This window comes from Myxocyprinus asiaticus, chromosome 31, assembly GCF_019703515.2.
Source record: "Myxocyprinus asiaticus isolate MX2 ecotype Aquarium Trade chromosome 31, UBuf_Myxa_2, whole genome shotgun sequence".
In the NCBI taxonomy this organism is placed as follows: Eukaryota; Metazoa; Chordata; class Actinopteri; order Cypriniformes; family Catostomidae; genus Myxocyprinus; species Myxocyprinus asiaticus.
In genome coordinates this window covers 26,593,688-26,605,946 of record NC_059374.1, presented here as the reverse complement: position 1 = coordinate 26,605,946, position 12,259 = coordinate 26,593,688, and the positions used below count along the sequence as shown (strand labels likewise).

At 40.5% G+C, this 12,259-nt stretch overlaps 1 protein-coding gene across 1 annotated transcript in view; it reads left to right on the top strand.

The window, feature by feature from the left end:
- Positions 1-12,259, top strand: part of LOC127422548 (serine/threonine-protein kinase TAO1-like) — a 56,091-nt gene that overhangs the window by 30,117 nt on the left and 13,715 nt on the right. Inside the window, exons 7-11 of the mRNA XM_051666159.1 lie at positions 8,860-8,973; positions 9,401-9,492; positions 9,576-9,669; positions 9,791-9,872; positions 11,561-11,728. Of these exons, the coding sequence (XP_051522119.1) occupies positions 8,860-8,973; positions 9,401-9,492; positions 9,576-9,669; positions 9,791-9,872; positions 11,561-11,728 (550 nt within the window). The remainder of the gene's footprint in view (positions 1-8,859; positions 8,974-9,400; positions 9,493-9,575; positions 9,670-9,790; positions 9,873-11,560; positions 11,729-12,259) is intronic.

The window sequence follows — 12,259 nt, the reverse complement described above, 5'->3', positions numbered from 1 at the left end:
GAAAATAGTAACAAAAAAAAAAGTCTTTTATTTAAGGATAGTGATCATATGAAGCCATTTATTATCACAATAATACATTAAACATTTTAAGTACACTTGGCTTCAATGGCTGTTTGGTCGAAATTATGGTTCTTCTGGTTAAAAAAAAAAAAAAAACCATTTCAGAACAAATACATAATTTTCGAGAGATATTTAGAATATCTTTAATAAGCTGAAACATATAGAGATATAGTTTTTTTCAGGCATGTCACCCAGCCCTATAAAGAACAAGTGCCTGACCTATATATGATTTTACATGGGCTGATATTTAGAGATCAGGGTGGCCTACACAGTATATAACCTACTCAAAATTCACTCAAAATATATTTTAAAATTATACTTCTTTTAAGCAATATTAATAATCACCAAATACCAAATATTGGCTAATATAGCTGATATATCGGCCTATAACTATACATGGGTAGTTGATGCAAAACAGGATTTTGGGTTCAAATATACAACCCCAATTCTGAAAAAGTTGGGACAGTATGAAAAATGCTAATAAAAACAAAAAGGAGTGATTTGTAAATTATATTCACCCTTTGCTATATTGAAAGTACTACAGCTAAACATTATATGGTGTTTTACCTTGTGAATTGTTTTTTTTTTGGGGTTTTTTGGGACAGTCAAGTGTTTACCACTGTGAAACATCATCATTTTTTCTAATAACACTTATTTTTTTGTTATAAAAATGTTTATTGATTCCATACACAAAAACCAATAAACACAACATAAAATACGGAATCAGTTATATAAATTAAAACCCCTCCCCCTGAACATCCCCCCCACCTGACACAAACACACATTACAGTGGTCTCTTCAATTATAACAAAAAATTAGAAACAAACAAAAAAAAAATACTTTCAAAAAACAAGAGAACACATACACATCAAACTAAAAATTAAAATCCCTCTCCACTTCCCCTCCCCGAGAACCCTCCAAGAAATCCAGATATCCACCCCACTTCCTATTAAACAAATCCCACTTTCCCAACCTTCTGTAGATTGCCTCCTCAAATGCCGCAACCTCACTCATCTCCCCGCACCACTCCCGAAACGAGGGTGCCCCAGCCGTCTTCCACCCCCTAAGTATTATTCTTCTAGCCACCATAACTCCGGCCAGGACCCAACCTCAAGTGGCTATCCCCAAAATGTATGACCTCCCCATCACCCAAAATGCAGAGTCTGGGGCAAAATGAAAACCGTGTGTCCATCACATAACACATAAATCCCTGAATCTTCAACCAAAATTCCTGTATTTTAACACATCCCCAAAAAACATGGGTTGTGTCCCCATCTTCTGATTGGCATCGCCAGCAGGTGGGTGTGTCTTTAAGACCAAGTCTATACAATCTAGAGGGGGTCCAATATAATCGATTCAAAATCTTAAATTGCATCAGACGCACCCTTGAATTTCTAGATGTAGACTTGACGTTTTTTAGAATCTTAGCCCACACTCCCTCCTCCAATACCAAATTTAAATCTCTCTCCCATAATCTTTTGAAAGAAGCTGAAGCTCCATCCCCCAGACTCTGAATTAACAGGGAGTAATACACTGATGCCTCATGACCTTTTCCAAAAGCAGTTATCACCACTTCTAGAGTATCTGCCCTTTTAGGGGGGTGTATGTTACTCCCAAAAAAGTACAGAGCAGGTGGCGCAGCTGTAAATACCTGAAGAACTGAGATCTAGGAATCCTGAAATTTTGGACCAAATTTTCAAACGATCTCAACCCACCACTCTCATATAGGTCACTGAGTGTATTAACACCCATCTCAATCCACTCCAACCAGCAGAAAGGGGACTCCCCAATACGCAAATTTGGGTTTAGCCATATGCTCGAGGCAACATTTAAATAAATGTCTGAATTAAACACTCTGAACACTTTTGTCCATAGCGCGTGCAGATGCGAGATAACGGGGTGCGACTTAACTTATCCAATTTGTTTAATAGAAAGGGTTTGTAATAGTAAAATAGGGGCAATAACTTTGTTCAATTCCAAACCAGGGAGGGGCTCTCTCAGGTGGAAGTGACCAATGAGCTAAATGTCTGAGACCGAATGCATAATAATAAAACAATATCTTGGGTAGGCCTAGCCCACATTTGTCAGTCGGTCTATGCAACTTGTTGAAATGTAACCTGGGACGTTTTCCATTCCAAATGAAGGACTTCACTATGCTATCAAATTGCTTGAAATAAGAGAGGGGGACATCTACAGGGAGAGATTGTAGTAGGTAGTTGAATTTTGGACTACAATTCATTTGAATAACATTAACCTTCACAATCATAGATAAATATAATGAAGCCCACCTACTCACATCACTCGAAAACCTTTTTATTAAAGGGTCAAAATTAACTCCGACTAAATCACATAATTTTGCTGGGAATAAAATGCCCAAATACTTAATGCCCTCTTTGGGCCATTGAAAGGCGCCCGGCTGAAAAGCCGTTACTGGGCAGTACACAGTCAGAGCTAAAGCTTCGGATTTAGACCAATTAACTCTGAATCTCAAAAATTTTGAAAAGGAATGAATAATTCTGTGGAGACAAGGCATAGATCTAGTGGGGTCGGAGACGAATAATAAAATATCATCTGCGTAAAATAAAAGCTTATGCGCCACGCCTCCTGCCGTCACCCCTGGAAAATCATCCTCCTTTTTTATCGCGGCTGCTAATGGTTCCAGGGCAAGACAGAACAATAAAGGGGAAAGAGGGGAACCCTGCCGGGTGCCCCTATTCAGAGTAAAATAATCTGAAATTAATCCATTTGTTTGTACCGCCGCTACAAGGTGTCTATAAAGTAACTTAATCCATCCAATAAAAGTATTTCCGAACCCATATATTTCCAGCATCTTAAAAAGATAATCCCATTCTACCATATCAAACGCCTTTTTGGCATCAAGTGAGATGGCAGCGACCGGAGTCTGATCATTTGCCATTGACCACATGATATTAATGAGACGCCTAATGTTGTCAGAAGAGCTGCAGCCCATAATAAACCCCACCTGATCTATATGTATAAGAGATGTCATAACTTCTCATAATAACATAACATAATTTTTGCCAACATTTTTATATCTAGCTGGATCGGGGAAATTTGACGGTAACTTTTACACTCGCATGGATCTTTGTCCTTTTTAAGAATCAGACTGATCCAGGCTTGTGTCATAGTTGGGGGAAGCTTTCCATTCTTTAATGACTCTGTATAACTTCTAACAAAAGTGGAGCCAATTCTGTAGCATAAGATCTAAAAAATTCAGCGGCAAAGCATCTGGTCCCGGAGCCTTGCCAGTAGGCAGGGCCTTAATTACCTCGCCAAGCTCCTCCAAGCTTATCTCAGATTCAAGAGAATTTGTGTCGTCAATTTAAGGAGTTCTAATGGTTCCACAAAGTTTTTAATATCCTCTTCAGTAGACGAAGACGTGGAACTATAAAGATCAAGATAGAATTCTTTAAAGGCATAATTAATATCAATGGCCGAGGTAAAAATTTCACCACCAGCAGATTTCACTGAGGGAATGGTAGAAAAAGACTCTCTCTGCTTTATATATCTAGCCAAAAGCTTCCCTGCTTTGTCCCCTGACTCAAAGTATGACTGTCTTGCCCTGAATAACCAAAACTCCACCTTCCGTGACAAAATAGTATTATATCTGTATTTCAGTCGGGTCAATTCTTTGAGGCCATCAGACAACATTTGGCGCTTCAGTTCTGCCTCTGCACTTTGAATATTCTCTTCCAACTCCACGAGTTCTCGTGCTTTGGATTTTTTGGTGAATGAGGCATACTGTATACTGTATGATCTGACCCCTAAGAACCGCCTTAAGTGCCTCCCAAGCCACGCCCACAGAGGATACTGAGGACCAGTTTGTCTCCATATAAACATTGATTTCGGTCTTTAACATTTGTTGGAAATCAGGATTTTGCAAAAGGGATACATTAAAGCGGCAACTATATGATTTATTTTTCTCTATATGTGGCAATACCTCAACTCACCAGGGTGTGATCTGAGACTAAAATGTTTCCAATTGAGCAATCAACAACAGATGAAATGAGGGATTTAGATGATAAAATCTATTCTAGAATAAATCTTATGGACTGATGAAAAAAATTTATAATCCCTACCAGATGGGTTCAAATATCTGTAAGACAAAGATTTTAACACATCCTGTGAAGCGTCAATGTTGCTCTAGGGGGCTTACACACTTTTGCTTCATTATGATCAAGGACTGAGTCCATCAAAAGATTAAAGTCTCCTCCCAATATTATATCATGAGGGGTGCCAGCGGCTTGCAACATCCCTTCAAGATCTATAAAAAAGCCCTGATCATCAGCGTTAGGTGCGTAAATATTAGCCAAAATCAACCTTTGCCCCTGAATTTCTGCTAAAACAATAATGACTCTTCCTAATTTATCTTTAATCTGTTTGAGAAATTTGAATTGTATTATGACTCCCCTGCTCTTACTTGAGCCAGCACTAAAGAAAACATGCCCACCCCATATCTTCTCAAATTTTTCCGCTTCCTGCGAGGAGAGATGTGTTTCTTGAAGAAACACTATCACATTTCTTACGCTTAAGAAATAACTTTCCTTCTTTTTATGGGGTGCCCCAACCATTCACATTCTATGTGGAGAGAGACAATCCATTCACATTAACATTTGACATTTTGATATAATAGAAAAAATAAACGGTCAAAAATAAGATTATACAGGCCACATTCCCCATTAGTGCAACAATAAAACCCCGAACAAAACAAACAGGAAAAAAAGATAACGTGCGCATTAACCCCGCGCACGACAGCGCCAACAGGCGTCAATCCCTCTAAATTCAAAGATCCCATGTACGCCTACGAGAACCCCCGTGACAACTTTGCCGTCGGATTGTTCAAGTCTGGTGCTTCTGTACAGATTTTGTGAGACAAAATTACATGACAGAAACTACTTTGTAAAACAGACCCCAGCCAACAAGCAGAATAATCAGAAAGAACGTGTAGATTCATTCACAGAACTGCCTTGAAGGTGTATTCCTCCATAAAACAAATTCCAGCTGATAAGAAAAGCCGTTCAGTTTCCTCGGTGTTCAGCCGGCTGTTATGAGTGCAGCAGATGACATAATCATTCCAATGTCCCGCGAAAATACTCCACAAAAACAAACTCCAGCCAACAGGAGGCATAAGCACAAAGAACGATCAGATTCATCCACAGCTGACCCAAAGCAGTGTTATTCCACAAAACAAGCTCCAGCCGCTAGGCGGAGCCAGCACATAACGAAACAAAACAGGCATCCCGGTTCCTCGGATGATCAAGAGTCAAATTCACTCGGAGGCCGCATAAAAAAAAATACATCATGACTTACTCAGTCCGTCAGCTTTATAAAAGACATCCTTTGTGTGGGCATGTGTATATTTTGCGGTCATCTATAGTGTCCATTCTCAATCTGGCTGTGAACTTCAGTGTAAAAGCGATCTTACGTCAATGCAAACGTTTCTTGAAGGAAGTGTCATTCCACAAAACAAACTCCAGCCGCTAGGCGGAGCCAACGCAGAAAGAAACAAAAATGCCGCCCAGCTTCCTCAGACAATCAAGTTATGTACAGCGAGTCAGTCCACTCACATAAGTAACATGCAATGGATTACTCACCCATCATTTCTATAAAGGACAGTGCTTTTTTGGGGGCATAAAAATACTTTGCGGCCGTCTTTGGTGTCTATCCTCAGTTTGGCCAGAAACATCAGTGCAAAAGCAATCTTCCGTTGATGTAAGCGTTTCTTACATTCCTTGAACCGATCGCGTTTCTCTCTTGTTGAATTCGCAAAGTCCAGGAACAAGAAAATATTGTGATTCTTCCAAGAAAGTTTTCCTTTGCTCCTCGCCTGGTGCAACACGAGATCTTTATCAAATGATCTCAGAAATTTGGCCAGAATTGATCGGCCTGTCTCCCTCAGCAGATCTGCGAGCCGGGACTCTGTGAGCTCGCTCAATTTCCAGCTTATGGCCTGTTATGTCGAGCAGACTCGGGAAGAGCTCGTCCAGGAATTTCGCCATATCTCTGCCCTCTTCATGCTCAGGAATTCCAACAATTTGTATATTGTTCCTTCGATTTCTATTTTCGAGATCTTCCAATTTTTCTAAAATGCATTCCAAATTTGTTTTGGACACGGATTAGCGGATAATTCCCTTACTGATGACTCAAGATAATCGATTCGTTTCTCAACTTCTGTGACTCTTGTGAGCAACTCAGAGAATTTTGTTTCCATCGACGTATTACAGCGAGATCCTCCAAGTCAGCAACAGCCTTCGTCAGCATCACCGAGATGTTGGACAGTTGACGCTGTATTCCTTCTCCCGTCGCGCTTTCCAACTCGAGTCCCCGGCTCGCAGTCCCATCAGAGGTTTCAGCTAGAGCACGTAAGTGTCTTTTAATGTCTCCAGAGTCTGAGGATTTTGGCTTCTTTGACATGTTTACCTCAAAGAGCAAATATGTAACTGGGTGTATCGAATCTCACCGGATTATAACATGAAAATAATTAAAAACTATCAAAGTGCACAAAGCTCGCCATCTACACGTCTGCTCCTCGCATGGCGTCACGTGACTCTCCCTCATAATAACACTTCTTAAGCATTTGGACACTGAAGACGCAAGTTTGTTAAGTTTAGAAAGTGGAATTTTCCCCCATTCATCCATTATGCAGGTCTTCAGCTGCACTATTGTAGGGGGTCTTTGTTGCTGTATTGTGCGCTTCATAATGCACCACACATTCTCAGTTGGAGATGGTCAGGACTGCAGGCAGGCCAATCTAGCACCCGCACTCTCTGCTTATTCGGCCAGTATGTGGTTTGAAGTTGTCCTGCTGATAATGCTGGGACATCCCTGGAAAAGACAGTGCTGGATGGCAGTTTATGCTGTTCCAAAATTTTTACATATCTGTCTGCATTAATGGTGCCCTCACAGATGTGCGAGTTACCCATGCCATGGGCACTAACATCTCACTGACCCCTGCCCATACAGACACTGGCTTTTGGACCTGACGCTGATAACAGCTTGGATGGTCCTTTTCCTCTTTGGCCCGGAGAACACGGCGGCTGTGTTTTTCAAAAACTTTTTTAAATGTGGACTCATCGGACCAAAAAACATGGTTCCACTGTTCTACTTTCCATCTAAGATGAGACCGAGCCCAGAGAAATCGGCAGCACTTCTGGACAGTGTTGATGTAGGGTTTCTGCTTTGCATAGTGTGACGAGGAGGGTGTGGCCGGGCTGTGATGGTGCATGGTCAGTGCTGAATCAGCTGATCAGAGGGAGATAAAGGGGAGCCGGTGGCGCTAGTTCGGTGGGGGGGGGGGAGACACACTCGGTCGCATTGTGTGTGTGTCCTTAAGTTTTATGTTGGTTTAAGTTTGTTTACCATTAAACTTTATGTTGACTGTTCAGCCAGTTCTCACCGCCTCCTTGCCCATCCTTATACTGTTACAGTGGTGCTGAAACCCAGGAAATTGGAGGAAATACACCGGCATGATCTGTTCAGATCACGCCCCACTCCAGTGACTCCCACACATGAAGTATACCAACGTGCAGATCACCCGCTGGTATCTGGCTCTTCAGCTGTTTAGGTTCGAGGTGGTCCACAGACCGGGGGCGCAGATGGTTGTCGCGGACTTCCTTTCCAGAAAGGGGGAAGTGGTGGGCAGACCAGATGACTCCCCGGCCTGAGTCGGACGGTGATATGTGGCGGCGGGGGCATGGTCGAGTGTTCGTCTGGAGCGAGAGAAAGTGGTATGGGTGCACACACCTGAGTGCTATAATGTCTAACACCTGTTTCTGACTACAGTAGTACTGGGGAGAGCGACATAAGGAGGAACCACGCCAGCGAGAGGCAGAGAGAGAGACACAAGAAGATGAGTGTGTATAAAGTGACTGCTGAAAAGCAAACTGTTACAAGTCGGCTGAAAAGCTGTTTTTGAGTTTGTCTAAAATAAAAAGACCTACCATTTGAGTTAACGAGTTTCCCATTTCCTCCTTTTCCACCCAACGAACCCCTTTACACATAGTAAAGTCTTAACTTGCATCTGTGGATGCAGTGGTGAGTGGTGTTGACAAACAAAGGTTTACCAAAGTAATCCCAAACCCATGTTCATGATATCCATTTCAGATGAATGATGTTTTTTAAGACAGTGATGTCTGAGGGATCAGAGATCACGCGCATTCAGAAGTGGTTTTCATCTTGCCCTTTACACATCGAGATTTTACCAAACTCTTTGAAACTTTCAACCACTGTAGAGGATGAAATGCCCAAAATCCTTTCAGTTTGTCTTTGGGGAACATTGTTTTCAAAGTGCTGGATTATTTGCTGAAGCATCTGTTGGCAAATTGACAAGTTTCGAATGATCCTTGCTCTTGAAGGACTAGGCTGTTTTTGGAGGCTCCTTATATACTATGACACGATTGCCTCACCTGTTTAACATCTCCTGTTTCACATTACCTTGTTATTTTAACTCTTCAAATTGTTTTTAGTCTTAAACTTCCCCTGTCCCAACTTTTTGGGAGTGTGTTGAAATTAATGTTAAAAACAAAAAATGAAATTCACAAGGTAAAACATCATATAATGTGCAGTTTTAGTGTTTTCAATATAACAAAGGGTGAATATAATTTACAAATCACTACTTTTTGTTTTTATTAGCATTTTTCATACTGTCCCAACGTTTTTGTAATTGGAGTTGCTTATTAATTTATAAGGGGGAAGCATATCTCTTGATAACATTTTACATTATTAATACATGCATTGCATATAAAGCAGGGTAAACTCACCTTTCTATCTGTTTGACAGGGATATCAAGGCTGGAAACATCCTGCTCACAGAGCCTGGACAGGTGAAGCTTGCAGACTTCGGTTCTGCTTCCATTGCCTCTCCTGCCAATTCTTTTGTGGGGACTCCTTATTGGTGAGTTACGCATCTCAAAAGCTATAGCTGCATAAAGACTGCATAAAGTCTGTTATATTAATTATTCTTGAGCTCTGTGACTGTTCTGCAAGTGGCATCATGTAATTTCTGTCCTACTAGCAATACCAAATGGAACAGGTTACCTTAACACTACTACCGCACCCCGAATAACTTATTACAGGTTGTCACATCCCAAACATGACAGACCGCTCAAACAAACCAAGCTTTGTTTAAAGAGCCACAGTGTTCACATTCTTCAGGAAAATCAACTTATGAATGAATTGCTTATAGTTGTCATATCCAAAAATTACATATTTCACCTTTAATCAATCATATTTTAGGCTGTGAAGTCCCAATTATTGGTTTTTATAATTGAAAGTATTTACAGTTGAATAACATGATTCTAAATCCCATTTATTTCTCTTAGGATGGCACCAGAGGTGATCCTGGCTATGGATGAGGGCCAGTATGATGGAAAGGTTGACATCTGGTCTCTAGGAATAACCTGTATTGAATTAGGTGAGATGGATTGATATGATTTATAGAGTATATTTTGCTCAGTTTTCCTTTCTCTTTTTCTGATGAAACTTTTCCTTCTCTAGCTGAAAGGAAACCTCCGCTGTTTAACATGAATGCAATGAGTGCCTTATACCACATTGCACAGAACGAGAGTCCAACCCTGCAGTTCAGTGAATGGTGAGTGCAGTACTGGAGTAATGGCTTTTCTCTAGTGTTTTCATTAGCTCCCTACAACTACAAGCTGAATATTGTTTGCAATCCTCCTACTCTCTGTCTCTCTATCTCTCTCTCTCTGAAGGACGGACTACTTCAGAAACTTTGTGGACTCGTGCTTACAAAAGTTGCCCCATGACAGGCCCAACTCTGAGGAACTGCTGAAGGTAAGTCAAATAAAGTTTACTTCTCAAACAGAAGTATGGAGGTTAGCGAGTTCTCTCCTGAAGAGTGTTCTGTAATTCTTGGGGATGCTATAAAATGTCATGTATTGTGTGATATTTTCACAGCATTCTGATGCCTTTAGTTGTTTAGTGGTTTCTGAATCTACCTAATGCATGGCTCAACAATAAGGATGTTTTTTCGGCTGGGTCAGTTGTTCAGATTTGTACTTGCCCTGTTAAATTTTTAATTGGCAAGACAATTAAAAGATTAAAGCTAAGGGGTGACTGTGCCTTTGCGGTTGCTGGACCAAAGCTATGGAAAAATCTGCCTATGTCTGTCAGATCTGCTGACTTTTTATATGAATTCAAGTCTAAATTAAAGACTTTTTTTACGTTGGCATATAATAATTTTTAATATTTTATATGTTTACGCTATTTTACGTTATTTTATCTGATGTTTATTTTTATGTCCTATGTATAGTACATTGTGGTTGTACAGCAGAGTGGTCATTGTTGTTTTTATTTGTGCTTTATAAATAAATTAATTGATTTTGATACATTTTATTTTAAAAATGTGTTTTGTTTTTGTGCCAGGAAGAAATTAATTTTCTTTACAACACATATTTACAGTGTTTTTAATTTGTAATAATAACTGGAATTTATGCAGCTATAATGAAACTCCATGACATCAATAGTCATAAATACACTTTTGCTGGAAAATGATTGCATACGATGCAAAACATTGTTTTGAAATGTTCAACCCATTCTTTCTGATGCTTTCAAGATTATATTAATTCAGTCTCACAATTACAACATAACTGCATTTATGCCAGCCAGCTAGACAACATTATCTTGGTGATGACAAATTTTAATCTGTAGAATTTGCAACAACAATGTTCAATACATCATCAGAAAACCAAATATGTTTTAGTTTCCAAAAACAAAATCACATTTACAAGATCAATAAATGTAAGATGGAGCACTAGCCTGTGACAGTTCCATCAACTTGCCTGAAACTCTCTCACATTGGCCCTGGATCAATGGGACATTAGCCGTTTTTTCCATTATTGGGCCAGTGCAAGCCAGGGCTTTCAATTGGCCAGCTGGAGCCAATAGTCTCGGACCTCGAGCCACGAGACCAAAATCTATCTGCGTTCCCACTATCGGGTCAATAGCCATGCAGCGTTGCCCTAAAACCTGCCCTTAACACGTCGCCCTGGTGCCAACGTCACACCCCCCTGCCAATTTCACAAGCAAGAGGGAAGTTCAAACTGAGGTATCATGTTATCTAGTTATCTAGTATATCAAGTTCATATCGTTTGTAAACATTAGCTAGCTAGCGAGATAAGTTAGCGTTGACAACTCACCAACTGTAACTGCCATGGTGTCACGAGTGGACTCTCCATAACAGCGGGACGATGTCCCAGCACACCGTCCATGATCTCGAACCATGGAAAGTTCTTTCTTTGGGCACCACTTTTTTGCAACTGGCCTTGGCATGCACTAGCACGCCCTCATTTGGCCCGACAGTGGAAACGCAGCTGTTCTTATTCTTTAGCCCTGTAATGCATGAACCCTATTTGCTCAAAAGTAACCTGGTATTATTTTGAAGTAAAAATTCTCACTTAGTTTCTTTTAGAGGATCTTATCTTTTTATCTTGACCTCTGTAACCTTCTCTTGCTGTGTGCAGCATGCATTTGTCCAGCGCGAGCGGCCAGAGTCGGTGCTTATTGACCTGATCCAGCGCACCAAAGATGCAGTGAGAGAGCTGGACAACCTGCAGTACCGCAAGATGAAAAAGCTCCTGTTCCACGAGGCCCACAATGGCCCTGCAATAGAGGTTCCAGACGACGAGGAGGTCAGTTATTATAATTGTATCTTGACCTCCTTTGACCCTTGCTGCTCGGCCAAGTGTGATTTACAGTCTTCCTGCAGGAGGAAGTGGTGTTTTGTCCGGCTTTACAGAAACACACTGCCTCAACACACTCAGACGTTTTACTAAAAACATTGTATCTAGTCCACACTGCTAGCTTCTACCATATAAACACTACTGATGTCATTTTTATTCATATAGTGTATATACTGTGTATATAGTGCATTTACATAAAAATCATAAAAACAATATTTGAAAGCAGAAAATATGCATTATCCTTTGACAAGGATATAAGGTAGATTTTGAAAGTGACACTAGGCGAATGATTACTTGTTTATCAGTTACAGTCATCGGCCAAATATTGGCTATTTAATCAGCCTAGCGAATATTTTGCTCCAGTGCTGTACAAGTAATTGAATAAATCATTAAAAAAAATTAAACGCCTTTGATTCGCCATCTTATTCACGTGTAAAATAGACATGTCTCTGATTGTTTACAATGCTCAACCGCAAAAAG